The 23,144-nt window shown below is 36.2% G+C and overlaps 2 protein-coding genes across 4 annotated transcripts; one reads left to right on the top strand and one right to left on the bottom strand.

Moving 5' to 3' along the window:
* The first annotated feature begins 1,159 nt into the window (after positions 1–1,159).
* LOC113055924 (BCL2/adenovirus E1B 19 kDa protein-interacting protein 3-like) lies at positions 1,160–7,401 on the top strand. Of its 2 annotated transcripts, none has more exons than XM_026222316.1 (6): positions 1,160–1,544; positions 2,883–3,051; positions 3,165–3,243; positions 3,726–3,832; positions 3,936–4,085; positions 5,321–7,401. In XM_026222316.1, exons 1-6 carry the CDS (start codon positions 1,502–1,504, stop codon positions 5,361–5,363), a joined length of 591 nt encoding a protein of 196 aa, XP_026078101.1. In that variant the 5' UTR covers positions 1,160–1,501; the 3' UTR covers positions 5,364–7,401. The 2 variants fall into 2 exon arrangements, with proteins under 2 accessions (XP_026078101.1, XP_026078100.1); XM_026222315.1 differs by lacking the exon at positions 1,160–1,544 and adding an exon at positions 2,506–2,645.
* Positions 7,402–7,627: 226 nt separating this feature from the next.
* On the bottom strand, positions 7,628–22,327 carry LOC113055923 (serine/threonine-protein phosphatase 2A 55 kDa regulatory subunit B delta isoform). 2 transcript variants are annotated; one of them, XM_026222313.1, is made up of 10 exons: positions 22,150–22,327; positions 21,841–21,915; positions 13,536–13,633; positions 13,288–13,453; positions 12,097–12,209; positions 11,420–11,597; positions 10,892–11,056; positions 9,797–9,966; positions 9,488–9,579; positions 7,628–8,718 (listed from the first exon to the last, which is right to left on the bottom strand). In XM_026222313.1, exons 1-10 carry the CDS (start codon positions 22,157–22,159, stop codon positions 8,439–8,441), a joined length of 1,347 nt encoding a protein of 448 aa, XP_026078098.1. In that variant the 5' UTR covers positions 22,160–22,327; the 3' UTR covers positions 7,628–8,438. The 2 variants fall into 2 exon arrangements, with proteins under 2 accessions (XP_026078098.1, XP_026078099.1); XM_026222314.1 differs by lacking the exons at positions 21,841–21,915; positions 22,150–22,327 and adding an exon at positions 17,007–17,227 and having other exon boundaries at positions 8,439–8,718.
* Positions 22,328–23,144: the final 817 nt, after the last annotated feature.

Genomic DNA, 23,144 nt, shown 5'->3' with positions numbered 1-23,144 from the left:
AGTCTGTGTCGGTTCTCTATTTTATACAGTGCTTCTGAAGGCGTGCCCATGTTCAGTACATATGGTTCTGTCTATCACATATATTTTGTCATATGTCCAAATAGAGTGTGCAGCTGCACCATATACTATTTTTGCACATTCCATTCTCAGGCAGGCCTCTACATACAGACCATATACTATACCCCTGCACTCTCTGCACATTCCATTCTCAGGCAGGCCTCTACATACAGTCAAACTCATGATTATAACAGTAGAATAACTTGTTACATAAATGGCTAGCTTCACATTGATTATGCCTGATTAATTTACATATTGACCAATAAAAATCTTCCACAATATTTTTTGTAACCTTGGCCAGATCTGTGCTTTGCCACAATTCTGTCTCTGAGCTCTTCAGGCAGTTTCTTTGACCTCATGATTCTCATTTGCTCTGACATGCATTGTGAGCTGTACAGTCTTATATAGACAGGTGTGTGGCTTTCCTAGTCAAGTCCAATCAATATAATCAAACACAGCTGGACTCAAATGAAGGTGTAGAACCATCTCAAGGATGATCAGAAGAAATGGACAGTACCCGAGTTAAATATACAAGTGTCACAGCAAAGGGTCTGAATATTAGGATCATGTGATATTTCGGTTTTTCTTTTTTAATAAATCTGCAAAAATGTCAACAATTCTTTGTTTTTCTGTCAATATGGGGGGCTGTGTGTAGCCTACATTAATGAGGAAAGAAAAATGTACTTAAATTATTTTAGCAAATGGTTGCAATATAACAAAGAGTGAAAAGTGTAAGGGGGTCTGAATACTTCCCTACCCTCTGTGTATATATATAATCACTTAAATCCCCATTCTACCCCATTATGATGCTCGGTTTTAACTTCAGCAAGACGTCTTCAGATCTAGATGCATCGAGTTGCCGCCATGTGATTGGCTGATTAGCAATTTGTATTATCAAGCAATTGAATACATGTACCTAATACATTTATTTATTGTTTCAATTATATATATATATATATATATATATATATATATATATATATATATATATATATATATATATATATATATAAACAATAAAAAAATCGAAAACCTATGGTGAACCTTGGATTTACCGAGGGTAGAGAGGAAATCAGACAATCTGGCAACAACTCTGAGGAAGATTTAGACAATCTGGCGTCTCTTGTGCCAGTATTGTTGTCATTCTGTATGCCCTATATTTCCATCCTTAGGACAGCCGCATGTTGCGTCACCACCAGCTGTGTGCATTCGTGGAATAAAGATCCCGATCCACTTGTGTCACATGAATCCATATGCTGTTTACTTACAGGACGTGCAGAGTATACAACCGGACTGTTTTCATCGACAAACACTAGACTTCGCGCGTGGAGAGACCCATGCCTTTGGATAACATTGCGTTCATGTGTCGTATCGACTCTTATTTAAGGATTTAGACGGACTGAATCATTCTCTGTGGGTTGTTTTGTTGGTAAAAGAAGCTGACATGTCGATTGAAAAACAAAGCGTGTCCGAGGAAAACCTTCAGGGTATGTAGCTATTAAAACAGCTCGAGATAATGTTCTTTTATGCATGTTTCTACTCAAAACCACATTCATAATACCACAATGTAAATGGTTATTTTATTTTTTAGGATAAAACTACGAAATTAGATGACAATCGTAGGCTACATGCCATCCATCAAATTCCGGTTTCACAAAGTTCAATTGTACAAATGTACAAGTCTAATATCTAACGGCATAACATGTAGTAAGGAGAAACCGGTGTGGGCAAAAAAAATCACGATAATGACGTGATAATGACGCATGTCATCTGCAAATAACAGAAATAGAAGCGACACGTTTTGCGATGTGTGAACGACTCATTCTTTAGAGCCGGATCTCTTGATTGATTCGTTTAGGAATTGAACTGAACCGTTATCGATTCGGCAACTTGCCGACTCAGTGAACGGAGAACAGAATCTTTTGAACATGTCCGACTCCGAATCTTAAGGAGCCAAATTAACAACTGATTCTGAATACAATGCATATATAGATTAGTAGCGCTTTATTAATGCATAACCCGAGAACAAACAAGGATTTGATTGGGCAGTATTTTGCCAACCAACCAGCAGATATATGAACATAATAAAATTATATGTTAACGAATTTATTGTGGCGGTTTAATCAACACTAACTAGTTTTAGTACTGATTTACAGGCTAAATGCAAATAACCTTATTAATATAGCGTAAATAAAAATGAAGAAAAAAAAAAAATACATTGGCAAGTAAGCAGACAGGGAATGAAGCAAAGAATCACTAAGCAATTTTAACCGGTCCTTTGAAATGAACTGTCTGAAAGAACCGATTCGCAGAAAGAAGTCCGCATCACTACTCGAGAAAGGTGGGGTCTACACACAGCCTGATTTAATTGGATAGTAAGTGAAGCAAAGCAAAAAAAAAAAAAAAAAAAAAAATCATGCGCTATTTATAGTCTGAGCTAGGCTATGTTTATTTTCTTCTGACTTCTGGATTGAGTCTCGAGTCCTGGCATGTTCTCTGTTTGTCTGGATGTTCTGGTCGCTGTGTCATGATCACTGATTCATGCCCAGCCCAGTTTTCAGTGTCATTCGATAACATATTCACAACAGGTTAAGGCATGTGATACTTGCAATACACCGAGAAGTGTTTGCATACTTAAATGTATAAATAAACCAAATAACAATGCTCCTGCCATAGCTATGTCAGAATTATTAAACTCGGCTTTTGGAAAAAAAGAAAAAAAATTTAAAATTTAAGGAAAAAAACAAAACAAACAAACAACAACAAAAACACACACCTTCATGCAACACTAAAGACCTTAATATGTTATCTGGCTTTTGCTGCAGGTTCCTGGGTGGAGCTGCATTTTAATAATGGAGGAGGCAGCACTCCTAAAGGAGCTTCTGAGGAACAGTCTGCCAGCACCGCCCCAAGCGGAGACCTGGAGAAGATGCTGCTGGATGCTCAGCACGAGTCGGGCAGGAGCAGCTCCAGAGGAAGCCTGCCATGTGAGAGGTCAGCAGGACCACATTTTAGTCTAGTGCATGAACTGCACTGAGATGCACACAAGATGTTCATTTTTATGGGATGAGCATGTTATAAAACATCTTACATCAATTTCTCACCAGTCCTCCAAGATCTCAGACTCCTTCACACTTGCGCAGGGGCTCCGAGGTCCACAGCTCTGGAGAAAAGGACAACTCACAGGTAGACATTAGCAGCACACTTAACCTTGCCATGACTTGCTAGCTGTCCTACTGTATTGTCCTATTGTATTAGTTGATTAAGTGTCTTTAACATCTTAGTACTAACATTTAAATTACTATGTCCATACATGTTTTTACATTGTGCTAACATTAAAATAAGCATATAATAATCCTATAATTTTACTTTTGACCCACCCTTAATTTGAATATTATTCCACCTCAATAGCAGCAAACGTGATTTGCAACACAACATGAATAGAATAAGTGCACTGTACTCAATGTTTTTAACACATTGTAGTTAAAGATACCCAAAAGAAGGTGGGAGTAAAACTTATATAAAAATTATTCCAATAAAGTCAGTCAATTAAAAGTCATGGATATTTATACTTAGGTCATCTGACTTTACAAATTGGCCAATGAAAGAAAAAAAAAAAACAGGAGTCATCTGTTAGCCATCCTAATTTTGTTGTGGTTTGGTTTAAGTCAGAAGAAGACTATTTGGAGAGGAGAAGAGAGGTGGAGATCCTGATGAAGAAAAATGCAGACTGGATCTGGGACTGGTCGAGTCGACCGGAAAACCTGGCGCCCAAGTACCTAAAAAACCCCTTAGAAAACAGTTTAATGCTTTTAAAAAAACAACTTGGCATGAAAAGCATCTTAACATAATAACGAGTTCAGATGATGTGTTTGTAGGGAGTTTGTGCTGAGGCACCCGAAGCGTTCCAGCACCCTCAGCATGAGGAACACCAGTGCGATGAAGAAGGGAGGAATCTTCTCAGCAGAATTCCTCAAAGTTTTCCTGCCCTCTCTTGTCATTTCGCACATCCTTGCTGTGGGTCTCGGGTGAGTCAATGAAAACAACCTCTAAACTTTCATCTTAAACATCAGCCTATAACTTGTTTACGAATACATTTTCTTAGCTGCAAAGTTAAAACCATGAAAAATTATAATAATTGAAATGCAGAATTAAAATATAAACATTATATATACACATCAGAGTTGCTCTTAGTGTTATTTTAGTTTTATTGATATACTGTTATGGTTTCCATAAAGTTTTTTTTTTTGTTTAATTTTCTGTTTTAATTTTAATGTTGTACTAATTTTGTTGTATCTTTTTTTTTTTTTTTAAATGTAGTTTTAGTTTTCAGATTTAATTCATTCAGTTTTTGTTAAACTTTTTTTTATTTTTCATTTCAATTAAATATTTATTATGGTTTCAGTTTTTGTTAACAATAATAAACCTGATTGCTTTGGAAGCTAACTGAAATAAATTGAAGTTGAAGAATGGAAATAACTAAAACGAAAATAAAAATAAAGTTATATAAAAATCTAAACCCCCCCAAAAATAATGAAAATGACCAGCACATAATCACGAAAAAAAAAAAAAAAAAAAAATACAACTGGAAGTATACAAATATTAATAAATAGTATAGTATTAATTAAAAATAATAATAAAAAACTAATAAAACATAAAAAATAAAACACCTAAAATAAACCTGCTACATGATCAGGTCATATTAATTTTGCCAGACAGACCAAAAAAATACAATAAATAATAATTGGTAAAGAAATAGCATAAACTTGCATTAAAAGAGGAAACCAAGCCATCTCCAGGGAACAGAATATTTTTAAGAGCTGTGGGTGGTTTCTATTGACTTGGGCCAATAAACAATGACCCAAAACATCACAGGCACTCCCTAACAACCTCTAACAAAACACATTTTCAAGAAATTCATAAATCAAAAACTGCTGTGCAAATGTATCATCTTAAAATACTAGATATGGCATCTTTAACAGTAACAAATGCAGGGTTATTTTTGGAGTCAGCAGTGGATGCGGTCTGCGTGCTGGAATGCATGCTAGTGCTCCACAGGGGTTAGCATGACTTGGCAGTTTTCTGCTGATGCGAAAACAAGTCCACTGATTTAAGACTGCTTTCAAAGCAGCCGGAAAATGGAAAAAACAACCTAGAGGAGAAAGTTGGAAGAGCTGAAAGTGCTTCAAATGCATGTTAATGTGTAACACAGTAAAATTACCACCAATGCTACATCTGATAATGAATCATTTCATCTTTTTAGGGTGTACATCGGACGGCGCTTTACTACTTCTGGCACCTTTTGAGGGAGCAGGAAAAGCCAAGAAACGAGACAAATCTCATATATGCACATCCGCCATCTTAGCTGCTTTATCGTGAATCAGTGCTTGTGTAGACGCAGATAGGACGAGGTCACGTGACACACTTCCTCGCTTCCCCCTTGTGTATTCCACTGGCCTTTCCCATAGTTCCTCCCCAATAATGCCAGTCCTTTCCAGGGTCATCAGCACAGGGAAGGCCATGCTAGACTTGATAGAATTACATGTACTGCATCCTCAGAATTTAGCATTTACTTGAACCAAGACTACTGAGAATATTATGAGAGGATCATAAAACAAAAGATGGGAGAGAAATAGGAGTTGATCATGAGATCCTGGATCTCCAGAGATGTGGTACCTGACACTGCAGACTGTGAATCTGAAAGAGATATAACTATCTCCCTTGTAATAAAACAGGGAATTTACTTATTTCTTATGGTATATCTCAACATTAGATGGTATAAACTTGTTTTGCCTTGTCACCATTTCTCTGTATCTTGAAGTTGCTTCTGTATTTATGAGGAGTCAGACTCCAAAAACTGACCTTTGCGTTGGGAATCAAGCTGTTCACAGTATTACACAACTAGAATGGTTTTTGGTAAATACTGGCCAAAATGTTGAGTACTATATCAACACTTTTCTGAATGTCAATTGAAATCACAAATATTTATCTGAAGGGTACAGCCCAAAGATCGCCTTAAATAAAACTGTTAATGAATCAGGCAGGAGTAAAAGGGAAATTGTGTAAACATGTGCATGTTTTGTAGTTTAAAAAAAATCGTATGTTAAGTGTATGTGTCAATTTCATAGTGGTTTTGTAACAACAGAGGGAATCAACAAATAAATGTCTGCCAAATGTAATGTGGAATCTGTCTTAATATTGCATAAGATTTACATTTGCACTATAATTTTAAACAGTAGTTAAATATACTTGCACACAATTGTGACTTTATGTGCCACTGAGCCACAAAGTTTTACACGTTTATCATTACATAGCCACATACATTTATAGAACTCTACTGCACAGACAATATGCAAAATGCAATATTTCAAAGTTTGCTAAGGCCACCTGAAATCATTGGAATAAGTGTCGGGCAGTGTGTCGATTCAGATAAACACAATTAAAATTTTATTTAACTTTGGTCAAAAATAATCAAACAAGTGTACACTTTCACAATGTTAGCATCCTCATCATTTAACAAGGAACAAGGTCTGCGAGTACGTATCCGACCTCTCAGTTCCCAGATTTAAAGAGCGTCACAATCAGCTAGAACAACTTTGTACTTGTCAACCGTTAAGTTACGTTTGACATCTTGACATCAGTTTTGCAGCCGCATGTCAAAATTCAGCAGCACACAAACTGTATGTTGTCACCAGTTTCTTTAAACCGCATTCTGATGTGAGATAAATCATTTTAGATCAAATTCCACACGGCATACCATTCTTGTGTGTGCAAGGAATTGAGCACAAGGAGTATCTCAACATCAGGATGTGATCTGTTAACTTTGATTGACTGGAGGAAAGCCAGTCTTGTCTCAAGAGGCACTGAACACATTGGTTTCGATTGGAGTGTTCTGTGATGGCCGTCACCGACCGTACAATATATCGTATATTAGTGTCCAAATACTAAGCCGCACAAATCGTAGCAGCACATGAATGGACAAATGGAGTGCTAAAATAAAATAAAAAAACAATGCATGACGGCGATGGGATGTCGAGATCTAGTCCTGGAGGTTACTGGGTGAGAATTACTATAGGACAGACATACAGACAGACTTAAGGCGGAAGAATCCCTTTTACGAAGTCAAAACGAAAAATGTAATCTCAAAATGAAAACTCTACGCGAGACAGACGGCAATACTGATGCTTATCATGGCCAACGTCCTCAATCAAACAGTGCAACTGCAAATTCAAGTAGTACAATAAGGAGATTTGCTTCCCAACCAGAACATTATGAGGGAATTACATTTGGTTTGCTGTCTTTTTTTAAGACTCGTCCAACATACAAGCAATTGCTGTGTTCAAATAATAAAAAATAAAAAAAATCAGGCCACTTTCTTTTCGTCAAATGTCTATTTTAAATTTTTTGGGTCGAATTCCCCAATAATGCTGCAGATTTGGGTTCAGCAGGACGATTTCACATTCTAACCACTGGCGCTCCAGATCTACATATGCAGATTACATGCAAATATAGAACGTAAAAAAAAAAAATCATACATACCTGCTCATAATGTAAAAACGCTTTCTCTTTGTAATGTTATGTTACTTTTATTAAGTGGTTTGACACCAGATGGTGTAATATATAGATACAGTCAGTGAGTAGATATTATTATGCATGAGAAAACAAGAAAAAAAAAAAAAAAACGTTGTATAAAATAAAACCGAGAGAAATGGGGAAGAAACAAACAAAACTGTGCACTGACCAAAATGGAGACCTGTTTTAAGTGCTTAAAAGGTAGAACTTGAAGGCCTGAGAGTCAGGCAAGGGGAAGGAATGTTAACAGGCATTAAATAAACGCTCATGAAGGCCTGGATTTCGAACAGTGAGTACATACGATTGACAGCGAGACGTTACCCATTCTGGTGCGTTTCCGTACTTTTGGTCGTCAAATCATAAAAACGTAAGGCTCAGACGAAAGACGAATACATGTACGACTTTAGCAAAGTAGATCAAGCCTCTTAATGCTGATTGGTATTGGTTCCGTTACTGGAGGGTAAGTTGATATCGGCCTTCTTCCTTGATTTAGATTTTATGTTTTAGTTTGGGGTCGTCGTGAATTATTGACGCCCTCCCAAAGAGTTTCTTTATTAATTTTTTTCTAATATATAAGGTCTGTCTCTCAGCTTCCTGGTTTGAAAAACAAGTGCTTAACTTCTTTGTTGGGTCAACAACAGGGCCATATTTCTCTTACAGATTTAACGACTAGGCTTATCATTGCAAAGTATGAGAATTCTTGAGCATCCTCCGACCTGCGCAGGGGGGAAATGGGGAGGAGGGGATGTTTCTTTTTCTTTATTTTTGTTTCTTCTTGGTTTTTAGATCACTCTCTCTCTCTCTCTTTTTTAATTAATTTTGTCCTGGAATATATACAGGTTGTTGGTGGCGGCCACAGCTATCACGTTCTCTTTCGGGTGCCAGGCGGTGTGTAGGATCTTCTTGTTGAAGTCCAGGCTGTCCACGCTGATTTCGTCTTTCTTCCGTTTGCCGCCTGTGCAGACCTTGCGTGGTTTGAGCATGGCACGGGGTTTACTGTTCTCCCTCGACGCCTCCAGTGTGATGTCCCTGCGCGTGTTCCTGTCAAACATCCTAAAGAAGTTGTTGTAGGAACCCGTCATAATGGCACTGAGGAGGACGCAAGTGCAGGGACCGATGAGAGAGAGAGAAAAAAAAAAAAAAAGATTATTTATCAGATTGTTGCACATTACAAAAATTCACCAGGCTTTAGATTTTTACTGTTTTCAATTAAGTTCAAGCCAATGTTGCTGAATACACTTATTATCTGAATAATAGGTTGGAAATGGACTGGAAATCTTTTTGTTTGTATCTCAAGCATTTGTTTCAACTATTTTGATTTGGTTAAAAAACCTGATTCTTTCAAGCAAATCACTAATTTTCAAGTACCGCTTCAACACCAAATCAGAAGTAAAATCCTTTTATCATACAGAATAAAGATTATTATTAAAGTTAACATTAATACAATTAATCGCTTTTAAAGCTTATATAAGATTTTAATTAAAATATCGAGAAAAATCGCCTTTAAATTTGTCCACATGAAGTTCTTAGCAATGCATATTACTAATCAAAAATAAAGTTTTGATATATTTACAGTAGGAATTAGTAGGAAGTAGTGGAACATGATCTTTACTTAATATTCTAATGATTTTTGGCATAAAATAAAAAAATAATTGTGACCCATACAATGTATTTTGGCTATTGCTAAAAATATACCTAAGCTAATTGCATATATTATTCTGCCAGAACGTTCATCTTCCCAACACATGTAAATCACTGAAAATATTTTCTTCCTGCAGTCACATTATTGGGAAGAATCAACAGCTTTAAAATGTGGGACCGTGGGAATTGGCCGCCCTAATTAAATACGGTTTCACACCTGTCTGAACCGTTCCAACAGCACTCAAACTTGTCGAAAATGCAGTCATTCTCGTAGAGCGAGCACAACTTGCTTCGTAGGTACTCATGTACCTGAAACAGAGAAGCACATGTGAATCAGCAACAAAAACCAACAAAGAACTACATATCACTTGCAAAATAACACATTTAAGAGGGTGTGAAACTTTGGGAAGGTGCAGACAGTATTTGTAGAATTTATTAATTGTAGACATGAAGCACCATGTTCTGAAAACATGACGGTACAAGCTCTGGAATGTCAGCTGTTGCAATACGATGATCTCTACCGTACCTGGTAGGTCTCTACGGGCCGGTTCTCCATATTCAGGTCCCAAACCTTAACGGAGAGGTAATCGCGGGTCATCATGTATCGACCGCTGTGGCTGAACTTGACGTCAGATATGGAGGAAATGATTTCTGAGAAGAACGACCGGCTGCTGGGATCTTCTGGCTCCTCAAAAACTTTAGAGGAACAAAAACACAGTATTTCTGATGATATTTCAGACTCGCTGCAGAAACATTAAAGTCTGTTTGAGCAGAAAACGTAAAATCCTGCACATGAGCACTACTGTTCTACTACTAAGTTTCCACAAATATAATAAACAGCTGTTTTCAATATTGATAAGAAATATTTCTTGCGCAAAATCAGTATATTAGAACGATTTCTGAAGGATCATGTGACACTGAAGACTGAAATTTAAGTTTTACATCAGAGGAGATAGTTCTTTTATATTATATTTCACAATAATATTGTTCTTTAACGGTCTCTGTAAGCATAAAACAATCTATTAAAAACAAAAACAATCTGACCGAAAGCTTTTGAACAGTAGTACATGTTTATCTCCCACAATGCACTTGACTTGACCTCTTTCTATCTCTAGTGTGGAGCAGAACTGAACCCTATCAACAAGAGCACACATCCTTTTCGTTAAGAATAGTTGGGAATGTAATACTCGCTAAAATAACTTCAAAATAAAGGCTTGGATTGTGCACTTGAATTTGATGCACTTACTTGACATCTGTTTTGTAACTAGTGGATTTGATGGGAAGTAAATAGCGAGCGTTTGCTGTTTTGCTTTGTTGGTCTGGAGGGAGGTCCAAGTTGAGAACAGAGCGCTCGATTAATTACATAACCCAGTGATTACGTAACACAAGGCCATACTGACATTAAACAGTGGACGGCAAAAACAGACAAAATGAGAACTTTCCACTGTCTTTTAGTGAGAGAGTCTGATCATGCTTTAGGAGATAATTATACAGAGTCAGGTAACATTCCCATGTCTGATGGAAAATAAAGGGACGCAAGAATATAAGATAAAAAAAAAGAGTGGAAAAAATAGACAACTGGAGAGAAAAAAAAAAACCTGGACTGACTTAAAATACTCACATTTGCTATGTCTATCGCAGAGCGCGGCGGCCCTCATATCACACAAGCGGATGGTTCCTTTACTACTGCTGTACACAAAGACGTTACACTGGTGTGGGTGACACTCGGCCGCCGTTATCACCTCCGTCAGCTCCTCCATATTGGCTGGTTTTATATCTACAATGTCTGAGGGGGGGAAACGGTAAAGGAAACCAACAGAAATAACTTCAAACACAATTGAAAGTTTTAGAAAATGTGTCAGAGATGCAGGCCTGGGCCATTCAGCTTCTGAAGAAACAGTTGGTCAAAAGAGATGATTTATAAAATATCATGTATGAAAATAAATAAAAGCCAGTTTCATTCTAAAGGTGCAAAATGGCTATTTAAATTAAACTATTACTACTACTAAAATATGTACATATCCACACACACACAATATATGCGTATGCACACACACTCACAGCAAAACAAATTGAGATCTAGATGAGACGATACATTTCAATAAAATGAGGGCAAAACAATGAACGTCACTGACTGTGTAAAGGATACTAAAACTTCTATCTGTGATTTCTAAATGCCAGAGGTTTATTCTGAGGTCGTCTGCAGAAAGGTATGTTTCATAATCACTATTTACAGAAATGGAATTGATGTGATATGTATGTGCGTTTGCAAATATTCTGCGCGGGCTTGCTTCCACCATCAAATCCATCGGCATCAGCACAGGAACCTGCGAAACAACCAGAGAGTTATTTAATGAAATGTTAAACCAGGACAAATTATATATATATACACACACATATAAAATAATATATTTTTTCACTTTTGATTAACCTTAAGTCAAATAACCCAACATCTATAGCTAAAGATTAGTAAAGGATCCATGGCACCATCACTGAACAATACTATGAGTTAACATTAACCAATATACTTGATATAACAACCAATATAAAAACTATATAAGGTTGCAATTAAATGTATTTCTTGTACTCAGTTTTTCCAAAATATGTCCTGGCCTTGACTTAACAGTTCTGCCCCACTGACAACTTGGTGTATACTGTACATTTGTCACATGGCATGTACTCAACAGACAACAAGTTCTGGAAACATTCAACTTTGAATCTCATTAAATATTGATTAACTAAAAACCAGTGCTTCACTGCACAGCTAACCTTCATTGGCTGCAGTCTCAACTCCAAATGTCGTCGGAAGGGAAGCGGCAGACTTACCCGTAGTGTTGTGATCCGAAACTGATCTCGCAGTCTTCCGTCTTCATCTTTAAGGTTGTATCCTTCTGCTCGTTTGTCCCTTTCGCTGATCTTCCATAGTTTGATGGTTTTGTCTTTTTAATAAGAGAAAACAAAAATATGTCAGTAACAGAAACTGCACATCCAAAGCTCCTTTCTAAAACCTAGTGACCTGGGAAGCTCAAATTATTTTATAAACACTACCATTCACAAAGGTTTGTTTTGCATTTGTTGGATATACAAAATTAATATTTGATGAATATTTCTAAAAACAGAAATATTGTAAAATTATTACAATTTAAAATTCTCATTTTCTATCTGAATATATTTTAAAATGTAATTTATTCCTGCGATGCAAAGCTGAAGTTTCAGTAGTGGTCGACCGATATTGGTTTTTTGACAGCCGAAATGTTGGAAAACAGGGGGCCGATAGACGATATAATTATATATTTTTTTTATTTGAATTAATATTTAAGAAATCTGAAATCATTTGACAATGGATAAAAAAAAAATGTGTAAAATAAACATACTTATAATTTAGATTACAGTATTTTTCACAAATATTTAACAAAAATATAATTAGAAAAGAAAAAAACTCTAACAACAGGGCATTCAGTATTCAACAATTCAGTATTTTGGCAAGAAAGTATTATAATGTTTGCCTTTCTATTACTAATAACAAAGCAATCGTTATAATACTTTTTGTATCCATTTATTCCTTTGTTTAACCATTCTATCGGATTACTAGACAGACTTATATTCTTATAAGACAGAACTGTTAACGACAGTAAACAAGAGAGAGAGTGTGAGCACTGTGAAAAACTTATCGGCAATATATCGGTCAACCACAAATTATCAGCATCATTACTTCAGTGTCACGTGATCCTTCAGAAATCATGAAAAATCCAGATTCGCTGCTCAAGAAACATTTCTTCTTATTAATATCGAATGTAAATATTTTTGAGTAAACTTTTTTTCAGGATTTTTGATGAACATGTTAATTTTTTCTTTATGAAATCTAATTCTTTTATAACAATATACTCTGTCACTTTGATCAATTCAATGCACCACTGCTTTAAAAAACAAAACAAAAAAAAACACGGTGGAGATTGCGAATGGTGGTGTACAACAAAACACAAAAACTGAAGAAAAATCTTAATTTGGTCTTCATACCGTTTGCAGACAGGAGAAAGTGTGCAGCGTTTTGTTGCGGGAGCCATCTGATTTTATTGATCTTCTCCTCGATTTCTAAACTTTTCAAGTAATCAAACTCAGGCTCGTGACTCTGAAAGGTGCTGTACACGTTGTATTCCCCTCTTGAGAGCAGCCGGTTTTTACTCTATGGAGTCAAAACAATGAACAAGTTAAAACACCAACTGAATCATGCAATAAATGCAATAAAAACCTTTAGGTTGCATCACCTCCTGTTCTCGCTGAAATATGACGACTCTTCCCCCTTTGTCTCCTGTGGCTAATAACTCCCCCGAATAGTTAAATTCAACAGTTGAGATAATGTCCGCTGCATATCCAAAAAGAAGAAGGAAAGATAAGACAATTATTTACTTCATACATTAAACATGCACAGCTTTAAGAAAGCAGCAAGCTTTGTTTTTGGTCTCATTGTGCAAGACTGAATCATTGCTTAACATGCCACAGACAAATAATGTTTCTCTTCATTCAAATATCCATTACTCAAGACTCATCTTCATGCATGATAATGTTTAAATGTTTTAAACTCAATCTGGATTAAAAACAAATCTATATTCCAAACCTATTTCATATGTTCAATATGCACATCTTAAAGAAAGTAGAAAGCTTTGACACCAAAATTGACTATGCAACACTGACCACTGCATGTTTACGCCAATATATTTCATTAAATATGCATTATACAAGTCTAGGATAGTTGTTTTTAAACTGAATTAAAAACAGATCTATGCTCAGTGTGGATCATTTCCTCTCTCCACCCCTGCTGCTTCACCTTTCTGATCCCTCTCGCTCGGAGGGAAGGACACAGGGACAAACAGAGGCATGATTCAGTGTTCCCGAAACAGAACAATTAGCTCAGCGCAGGCAGACACACACATTCAGCCGACGGTTCACAGTACGAGAAATAATCAAACACCTATTGTACATATACAGAACTGAAACAAAACTGCCATTTGATTTCTTCACTGTGGATTTGATGAGGAGACTCCGCATCGACTGAGAACCACTGATGAGTGATCGGAGCTAACCTAATGAGATTAATCGGTAGGGCCTGGTTTGGGCTTCAGGTTGTTTAAAAGACAAGCATGATTGAAAAAATTTTTGATGATGATATGACGAACAGCAAAAAGATTGACGTTTTGTTTTCAGTTTATACAGAAACAGCCCGGTTCACAGAAAGTTCACTGTTGAGTAACATCAAAGCCAATGTGAGAATATCATTTACTCACCCGGGTGACTTTTTTATGTGGATTATTATTATTTTAAGAGCACTCAGACGCTCTGACGTAGATCGAATGCTTTTTTTGTATTTAAAGCGGCTGCAAAGCAAATAAGCTTGTTGATCTCGTGCAGACTAACCACAAGGAGGGTAACGTTATAAGTTAACCTCATTAAATATTGTTATGGACGAAATATTAAGATCCTTTACTTAAAATGAACAATCTCAGACACCTTGGTCCACGTATCACTTTTAATTTATTTTTTTTATGTCCCTGTTTGCAAAAGCGAAACAGCAATAATCAACCTGTCCTCCATTGTGCTTGGGAACTAATGTGGTCGGAGCTGCGTTCTCTGGAATCCTCTCAAGCGGTGGATTCTACGCTCCGATTGGTTGCTGCCCAACCGCGTCATAGCTCATTACCATAAAGTTGCCTTGATTTCAACTCTCCTCGACGCTCTCAACGGCCAAGTCGCGCCGCGCCGCTCCTCGACGCCGGCTTACATTGAAAATGAATGACTTCCGGCCACTTTGACGCTCTCGCCACCGCCGACAGTAACAAACCACACATAAATGGAAAGCTTATTTATTCAGCTTTCAGATGACATTTACACCTAAAAAAAATTACACTTAAGACTGGTTTTGTGGTTCAGGGTCACAAATAAACCCTTTATACATTCACAAACAAAATGTGTACATACTATTTTAGTCTAAAAAGGACACAAATAGTTAAAGTGGCTATAGTTCACATTTAAGAGGCTTAACTGTTCTAGGCACCAAATTTTTCTTAATTGCTCCTTTTGTAAAAAAACAAATCGGAAGGGCCCATAACACAACATAAAGGTGAGCAAATTATTATTTTCATTTATGCAAATAGACTGCCAGAATCCTGAAGATCAAAAAAGAAAAAAGGTATCAGTTAGGATATAAAACCAACAGAAATCCTGGGTCGAAAGGAATCAGCTAATGAGCAACAAACAAGCGGCGGCCTCGACCTCTGTCCATGTGTGTGTTCTGGACCGTCTGTGTCTGATTAATCAATCTCTCATCACACCAGGGACAGAGAGTAATCTGATGAGTCACAAACATCAGCGGGTGAACCTCACAAACACTGCAACAACATGCCCGGTCTTATTTCACTCGAACATCAACATTAAAGATACCAAGGATGATGATGCATGAAGAAAATGAAGGCTATTTTGATAACCATTCCAATTCTTTGCATTGTAATATATCCAAACACATTAAATTCCCTTCAATTCCCGTTAAAACAACATTCAAGCTGATGCCATTTAATGAGAGGTGCACAAAAAAAAAAAAAAAAAAAAAAAAAACACATCAAAACTTATTTTAGACCGTATTTAATCAATTCGATATTTTAAAAAAAATTACTTACTAGATAATTCTAATAAAAGTATTTTTTTTATTTACTAGTAATTATAAACAATTCAATGAAAGCAACTAAGATGCACAAAATAAATTTAAGCAAAATGTATTTTACACAATATTTAATTAAACATCTGAAATTAATATGAATTATTTACACTATATTAGCATATTAAATACTACTACTAATAATACATTTGTTGTTATTATTAATATAATATAATGTATTATTATTAACAAGTAATGATTTAATAGTGTGCAAAAATATGAACATTTCACATGATTTCTTTGAATAATAATAATAATAATAATAATAATAATAATAATAAATAATAATACTAATAATAATAACAAATATTGATAAATAATAATAATAAAAATATTAATACAAAAAAACATTTTAATCTGAAAACAATTTTAAATCTAAATTTAAATCCGTAAAAAAATAATAATAAAAAAAAAAAATGGGAGCGGGTTATAAAAGTTGAATAAGAGTTTAATTGTCAATGTAAAAATGCATAATGCAACTTAATGGTCTTAAAAAAAGTCAATTTAATTTTTTGCAAAATATAGAAATTTAAAATTATTATTATTATTATTATTAGGTGTGATGTTACCTAGACATGTTTTTGTGAGATTAATTTAAGCACAGAGAGCCGCGGTCATTATCTATCCTGATCTTTCATCCTGTGCTGTGCATACATGAAGATGATGTAAGTACAGCTAGAGAGGAAACACCACTCTTCTGTATCACAACACAAACCGAAACAGCCGCAGCAGCAGCGGGGGAAGCGGAGGCAGGTACATGATGGACAGTGACCACTTCGTAAATAATCCATCCAAGCAAACATTAACGATTAACATCCACATCAGACATCAGCCTTAACCTACAGCAACATTACACAAGCGCCTCCCAAAACCAGATCAAAAGAGAGCATTGTACAGTAACCCAAACAACACGTTACATCACAGAGGAGTCCGACAGTGCTAGAAAAGCAGACCAAGCCAGACCTCGCAATGCTCAAGAACAAGCGGAGCACCCGGCGTGAGAGACAGACGGAGATAAAGAAACACATACCCATCTTGAAAGGTAGAGAGAGGCCATTATAGCACAGTTCCAGGCTGTGGCTGTCAGCAGCGAACATAAGACAGCAGAGGAAGATTTAAGAGCCTTGGAGTAGCTGCGGTACGGACGGCACTGGCTCGCCTGCAGGGAGGGTGAGCGAGGGGTGCAGCGCGGCCATGTTGGACAGATAAGATCGGGAGGGAATCCCTCCACACACGCACACTTGACACAGAACCTTCACGTGAGATGCCGAATGAATTATGGCCTCATAAACATCAACATAAAACTTCAAGTTTGCAGTGCAGTCCTTCCCACAGACAACTGACTCACTTCCTGTTTGAACATCTTTCAGGGGTAGAGAAAAAGCACACAAGCAACTACAACAATATATTCACCAAGATTTATCAATAAATTCCACTTCACATAATATCTGTGACATTTCTGCACAAATGTTTATTTGTATGTGTAATGTAACTAATTACGAATTATAACAAATTTAATTAAATCATATTCACAATATTTGCACTATGGTTTGATAATTTATATTTTATACCCTGGCATTTTACACAAATGTGTAAAGGAAAATATTTCTATTATAAAATCTTTTTTTACTTAATATAACAAAAAACAAAACAAAAAAAAAACGTAATATTGTAAAATATTATTCCCATTTGAAATAATGGTTTTCAATTTTAATGTACTTTAAAATATAATTGATTTCTGTGATGCAAAGCTGATTTATCATCAGTCATTACTCCAGTCTTTAGTGTCACATGATCCTTCAGAAATCATTCTAATAATCTGATTTAATATCAATATTGGAAACAGCTGTGCTGCTTTTGGAGCTGTAAAAATAGCAGTTTTTGTTTGGGAGTCGTTGAGCAAGTAAAGTAAAAAAAAAAAAAAATGCATATTACAAGACAATGAAAGTGTTTTTTGACCTTGCATGCATGTCAACCTGTAGTCGGGGACTCCCAAAATCAAAATATGAACCTTTCATAACACATAAAAGGGGCACTTCAATGAGGCAATAAGAACAGCTTATGCTCAGGTTCCTGCTCTGAAACTCACAAAACCAGCTAAAATTTTAAACCGGAAGTCTTTTCACTTAGTAATTACTTAAATGTCCAGGAGCCAGAGACTTTCTGTTCATTATGCTGAGCAGGGTTCAAATAACGAAAACTGAAAACGAATGAAATTTTGACATGGACAGAACCAGAAACTAAAATAAATTGTATAGTACCAAACAGAATCGAAAATATGAAATGGCAATAAACCGGTTAATGATGTTATTTTATCGTTCCATTTAATATTTAAAGTTTGCTGTCAACCAATCACGAATTCCAGTAGTATGTCTTTGAAATGTGACGCTTATGATGCGTGTAAAATGCCCGCTCAGCTGTGAACTCATCATAGGTAATTCGCAATGGTAATGCACTGGAGTTAGAGTTTAACCGAGGATAGTGTAAGATGGATTCAACGAATCACACGCACCTACAGCGCTTCTGTGAGAGAACAGAAAACTATAGGCTTACACAAAAAGGAACATATAGGCATATACACAAAATATAGGCTATTTTACTTAAATCATTGACAGATTAACAGAATGAAAGAAGAAAATGTGCCGAGTTATGGTTCATTGTGAAGTGTTCCAAAGTTCTCAGAAAGGAAAACGAGACGGCAAAGAGTAATTGTAAATATTTTGCAAAAGATTCAGTTTTATTTATTTTGCAAAACCTTTTTGAATCATGTCTTCCTCACGTGCACGTTATCAATATTAAATTAAATTAAAAGAGACAAATAAAAAGTTACACTGCTACGTTGTTCAAACTGTTGCATTCAGCGTGACGAGTGCCTGACTGTGCAGATATAGCCAATTTAAAGTAGGGATGTCCCGATCAGATCCACGACATCGGTATTGTTCAGATACTGGCCCAGAACGCTATATCGGCGGGGAGAAAAAAAACACGATCCAATACCTATGTCCGATACTTATCCAACACAAACCATGGGCAAATATATCTTAAACCATCGCCTAAATGCTTGAATATTAGCATTTCCCAAACTCGCAGCCTGTCATGTGATAACAGTAGTAGCCAATTATAGTCGTATGAGAGTTAGCTAACTTACAGAATAGCCATGTCAGCGGTGTGGAAGTATTTTGACCTTAAAGAGGAAAAAAGTCCAACAGTTGCTCAAAAAAAAAAAAAAAAAAAAAAAAATCCTTTAGTTTTATATGTTATTAATGTATAAGTAAATAACCATGTAAACAGAATTATAAAAAATGCGTTTCACGGTGAAGACAGTAGACAGACGAAGCAACATGTGACGCATCATTCCTGCATCTGCGCGCATGCTCGCTCTCACCTCAGGTTTACGTCTTCTGCAAATGATCATTACTGATGGACAACTTTGCCCTGGAAAAGACAACAGTAGTCCGGCGCCGAGATAAGAAAAAGAAAAAAGCCCAAGATGAGGCCCGTGCATCACTTTTAGGTACTTTTATAATTCTGTTTGGATTTTGATAACGTTAAGTTAATAACGTGTTTTAACGTCAAATCTGCCTTAATATCCTCTTAGAGTTTCAATGTTCCGTTTAATTAATTCAATTCAAATATCCACTTAATCTTTCATTTTTGGCCACCTTTTTCCCGATAGAAATGCTAGCCTCTAATTTCTTCAACAAAGACATGTGGACATCACAGTCCTTACAAAAACTAAACCTTGTTTTTATTGAAATAAATTTTTCTTGTGCGTCATTTATGAATGCCCAATACCCTAAACTTATCAACTACATTATAAACTATTAATAAGCAGCAAATTATGAGTTAACTGAGGCAAAAGTCATAGTTAATGGTTTGTTAATAGTGAGAATTGGACCTTAAAATAAAGTGTGACTGAAAATGCTATACATTATTATTATTAGCATTATTAGTCTATTATAGGCATATATGTTTTTTTTTTTATTACGTTATTAACCAGGTTTTCTTCTACCCAAACCAGTTTCGGAAAACTAATAATACAGAGGAACGCAGGAACAGAAACATTGAAATATTGATTCTGCTCAGAGTGAACAGATACATTTTTTTTTTTTTTCGTTTATAAGCCCAGGTGCTGAGTGTGAGAAAGTCAGAGCACATGTAATTCTATGTTTGCATCCTGCAAGCACACAGTCTGAAGGTCCGCTAAAAATACACACAGTATAGACAATATTGTTTTGAATCCAAATTTCCATGCATCCTTATCACCACAACTCTAAAAATTCCCATTTCCATAGAATTCGACAGACAGAAAGAAAAAATCATCACTCTGAGAAATCCCACCTCACAGTCTGGTCTCGAAATAACCTTCTCTTCCACATTAGGGCCACTCGGCTCAGATGATATTACACCAGTCAACATGTGTCCGTTTCCTAGAAATCAGTTTTATTTTTCACAGAAGGTTAAAGCGGAGAGCGGGAAGACGCATAAACATCAACAACCAACTGCCACCATTGAACACCAAACAGCACTCAACTAAATTACTAAACTTTTATTTCAACATTAAACATCCTTAAGAATGCCTCTGAACCGAATAATTTTTTTTTGTCTCATGTAACATAAGACACAAAACCATGGTATTTTTAGCAAAATAATGCAAAAACTAAATAAGAGGCATATAAGAACGGACGATTTCAACCATCCAGTAAACCTCAATTAGCTCTCTAAGACTCAAAAGCACATCTGTATTCCCAAACCTCGCTGTAAAGCCTCAATCACTGATCTCTGGATGGAGCCGAGCGCACCATAAGACACGGCACATGGATAATGTGAGCTGGTCGGACCAGTTGGACGTGCTTTCCGCCGTTTCAAAGACAGGATGTGCTTCCCTACAGGAGCCCCAGAAAATGGCAAAAATGTTCACGGACGCACCCAGCAGAAGATCAATCCGCAATGTGCCATGCCCTATTAATACATGTTTTTGGATTTATTACTACTACATTGACTGCCCGTTTGCCAACAACTGCCTTCATGGGATTAAAAACTCATAAAATATTATGATGCTGTGTTCTTTCCCACGCTGCTATATTTCCTACTGAAACAGACATTGTTTTATAAAAAAAAATCTAGCCTACATACAGTCAAACAATTGACTGAACTGGTCACATTTTGAGATGTAAGACTATTTTGCAGCAACTGCATACCAACACCCTAGCAACCTCCCTGGGTACCCTAGCAACCACCCAGAGTACCGTAGCAACCACATAGCAATACCCTAGCAATGGCTAAGAATACCAATCTTCTTTCTTAACATTTAGTGGAGAGAAAGCATCCAAAATACACATTTGTTGAAGTTGTTTTTTCATTAAAAAACGTCCAATTCTGCAGAACTTACTCCAGACTTTACAGGTTTATTCCCATTTATATTCCAAAGATTTTTAGGGTGAGTGTGTTATTCTTTCTTGTGAGCTTTTGATTGCTTCAGTCAACAATATTTTTGCCTTTGCAAAAATCTGGATATTATAAAAATGTCTATAAAATGGATAACAAAATAATCAAATCATTTAGCAAGCAACTTAGAAATAAAGAACATCAAAAGCATTCTGTTAAATGAGCCAACAATATTTACAGCACTGCATTGCAAAGTCTCAAGAATAAGAGGATGTATATTGACTTGCCTCCATATAATTTATTTTAAGACTAATTAAAATATTTAGGATGAGCATGTACATTTTCATGGATCTTCAACACTCTTTTCCTATCATACCTTTTGATGCATGCTTCACTATACAGAACTCCTCCGATGTGTTTATCACTCATGCATACTCACCCAGGGGAGTTTAAAACTAATGCAACGCGATATTTACCTTCTGCAACATCTTCATCTATGGCTCCTTTGACCTGGGAGAAGCACCACTGGAAATCATTGCCTCCACCAACCCCTGCAACAACAACAATAACACAACTGCATTGAAATGCATGCTCAGATCAGCCTCAAAAAAGCATTTAATCACGCAGAACTCTGAGCCCTGCCAGCACGAGTACGCATACTGAGATAAAGCAGTTGATGTGGGTTTGATTAGTTTGAGTTAAGGGGGCTGGTTTGATGTTTAGGCCTCACTGCTGCCGCTCGCGCCCCCGCCTACTAACACAAATCCCCCGCGCGGCGCGTTTACCTGCCATCATCGCCTGTGCCTGTGCCTGGAGCCTTCAATGCGGTTTATCCTCGAGCTCAGCCGGGCGGTCGGTGTGAACGAGCGCGGATTGAGAGCGAGCGGAGGCGCGCGGGATCTGCCCGTGATTTGGTTTCGCTTCAAGATGGCGCACGCCGCCCGTCGACATGACACGGTGACGTCATTTAACCGAGCGCGTCGTGCGCCCGCTGCGTCCTCGCTGCGCTGAGGTTTGCGCAGACGCTGTGGAAGTTACGAAAAAAACCAAACGTCTTTGTTTGTTTATGGTTTGGATGAATGAATGATTGACAGGTGAAATGTTATCCAGCTAGCTGTGTTTATCTTAAGTATCTTTGAGGGTTTCTTGTGAGAATGTTTTAGTATTTGTCATTTCTAGCAGCAGTTTGGTAAAATGATGCAAAAACGATGTTAAATATTATGTAATTGCTTACTTAGCATACATAACATGCTAAATTTGACAGGACAAAGTAGTTAGACATTGTATTGAGAATTTAAAATCTATTTCTGCTGCCGGCATTTCCTCCACAACATTAAACTGAATTTGGAAATGTGCTGAAAGTAACATTTGTTCATGAAGATTAGGAGAGAAAACGGAAATGCATATCATTAGACAATATTTATAAACTAGGCCTCTCTCTCTCTCTCTCTCTCTCTCTCTCGTAATTATACATATAATTACATTTAATTGAATATATATATATATATATATATATATATATATATATATATATATATATATATATATATATATATATATATATATATTATTTTTAATATTATTAATTATTTTATATATTTAATTTAAAAATGTATTATTTTTACTACAATGTGAATGTAGCCTACTTTATGTGTGTGTGTGTGTGTGTGTGTGTGTGTATATATATATATATATATATATATATATATATATATATATATATATATATATATATATATAGCTATAAAGTAGACTACATAAACATTTTTTTTTAAAAATT

Source organism: Carassius auratus, chromosome 37 (genome assembly GCF_003368295.1).
Source record: "Carassius auratus strain Wakin chromosome 37, ASM336829v1, whole genome shotgun sequence".
NCBI lineage: Eukaryota > Metazoa > Chordata > Actinopteri > Cypriniformes > Cyprinidae > Carassius > Carassius auratus.
The sequence above is the reverse complement of the archived record's forward strand: the minus strand, read 5'-3'. Positions and strand labels throughout refer to the sequence as shown.

Bases quoted from the DNA above. Each gene is read 5' to 3' on its own strand.
- LOC113055924 (XM_026222315.1), top strand. From the start codon at position 2,585: ATGATCACTGATTCATGCCCAGCCCAGTTTTCAGTGTCATTCGATAAC. The intron at 3,833-3,935 runs GTACCTAAAAAA...ATGTGTTTGTAG, and splicing joins CCGGAAAACCTGGCGCCCAA to GGAGTTTGTGCTGAGGCACC. The intron at 4,086-5,320 runs GTGAGTCAATGA...TCATCTTTTTAG, and splicing joins ATCCTTGCTGTGGGTCTCGG to GGTGTACATCGGACGGCGCT.
- LOC113055923 (XM_026222313.1), bottom strand. The intron at 13,454-13,535 runs GTGATGCAACCT...TTGACTCCATAG, and splicing joins TATTTCAGCGAGAACAGGAG to AGTAAAAACCGGCTGCTCTC. The intron at 8,719-9,487 runs GTGTGAAACCGT...CGTCCTCCTCAG, and splicing joins TGTTGGAACGGTTCAGACAG to TGCCATTATGACGGGTTCCT.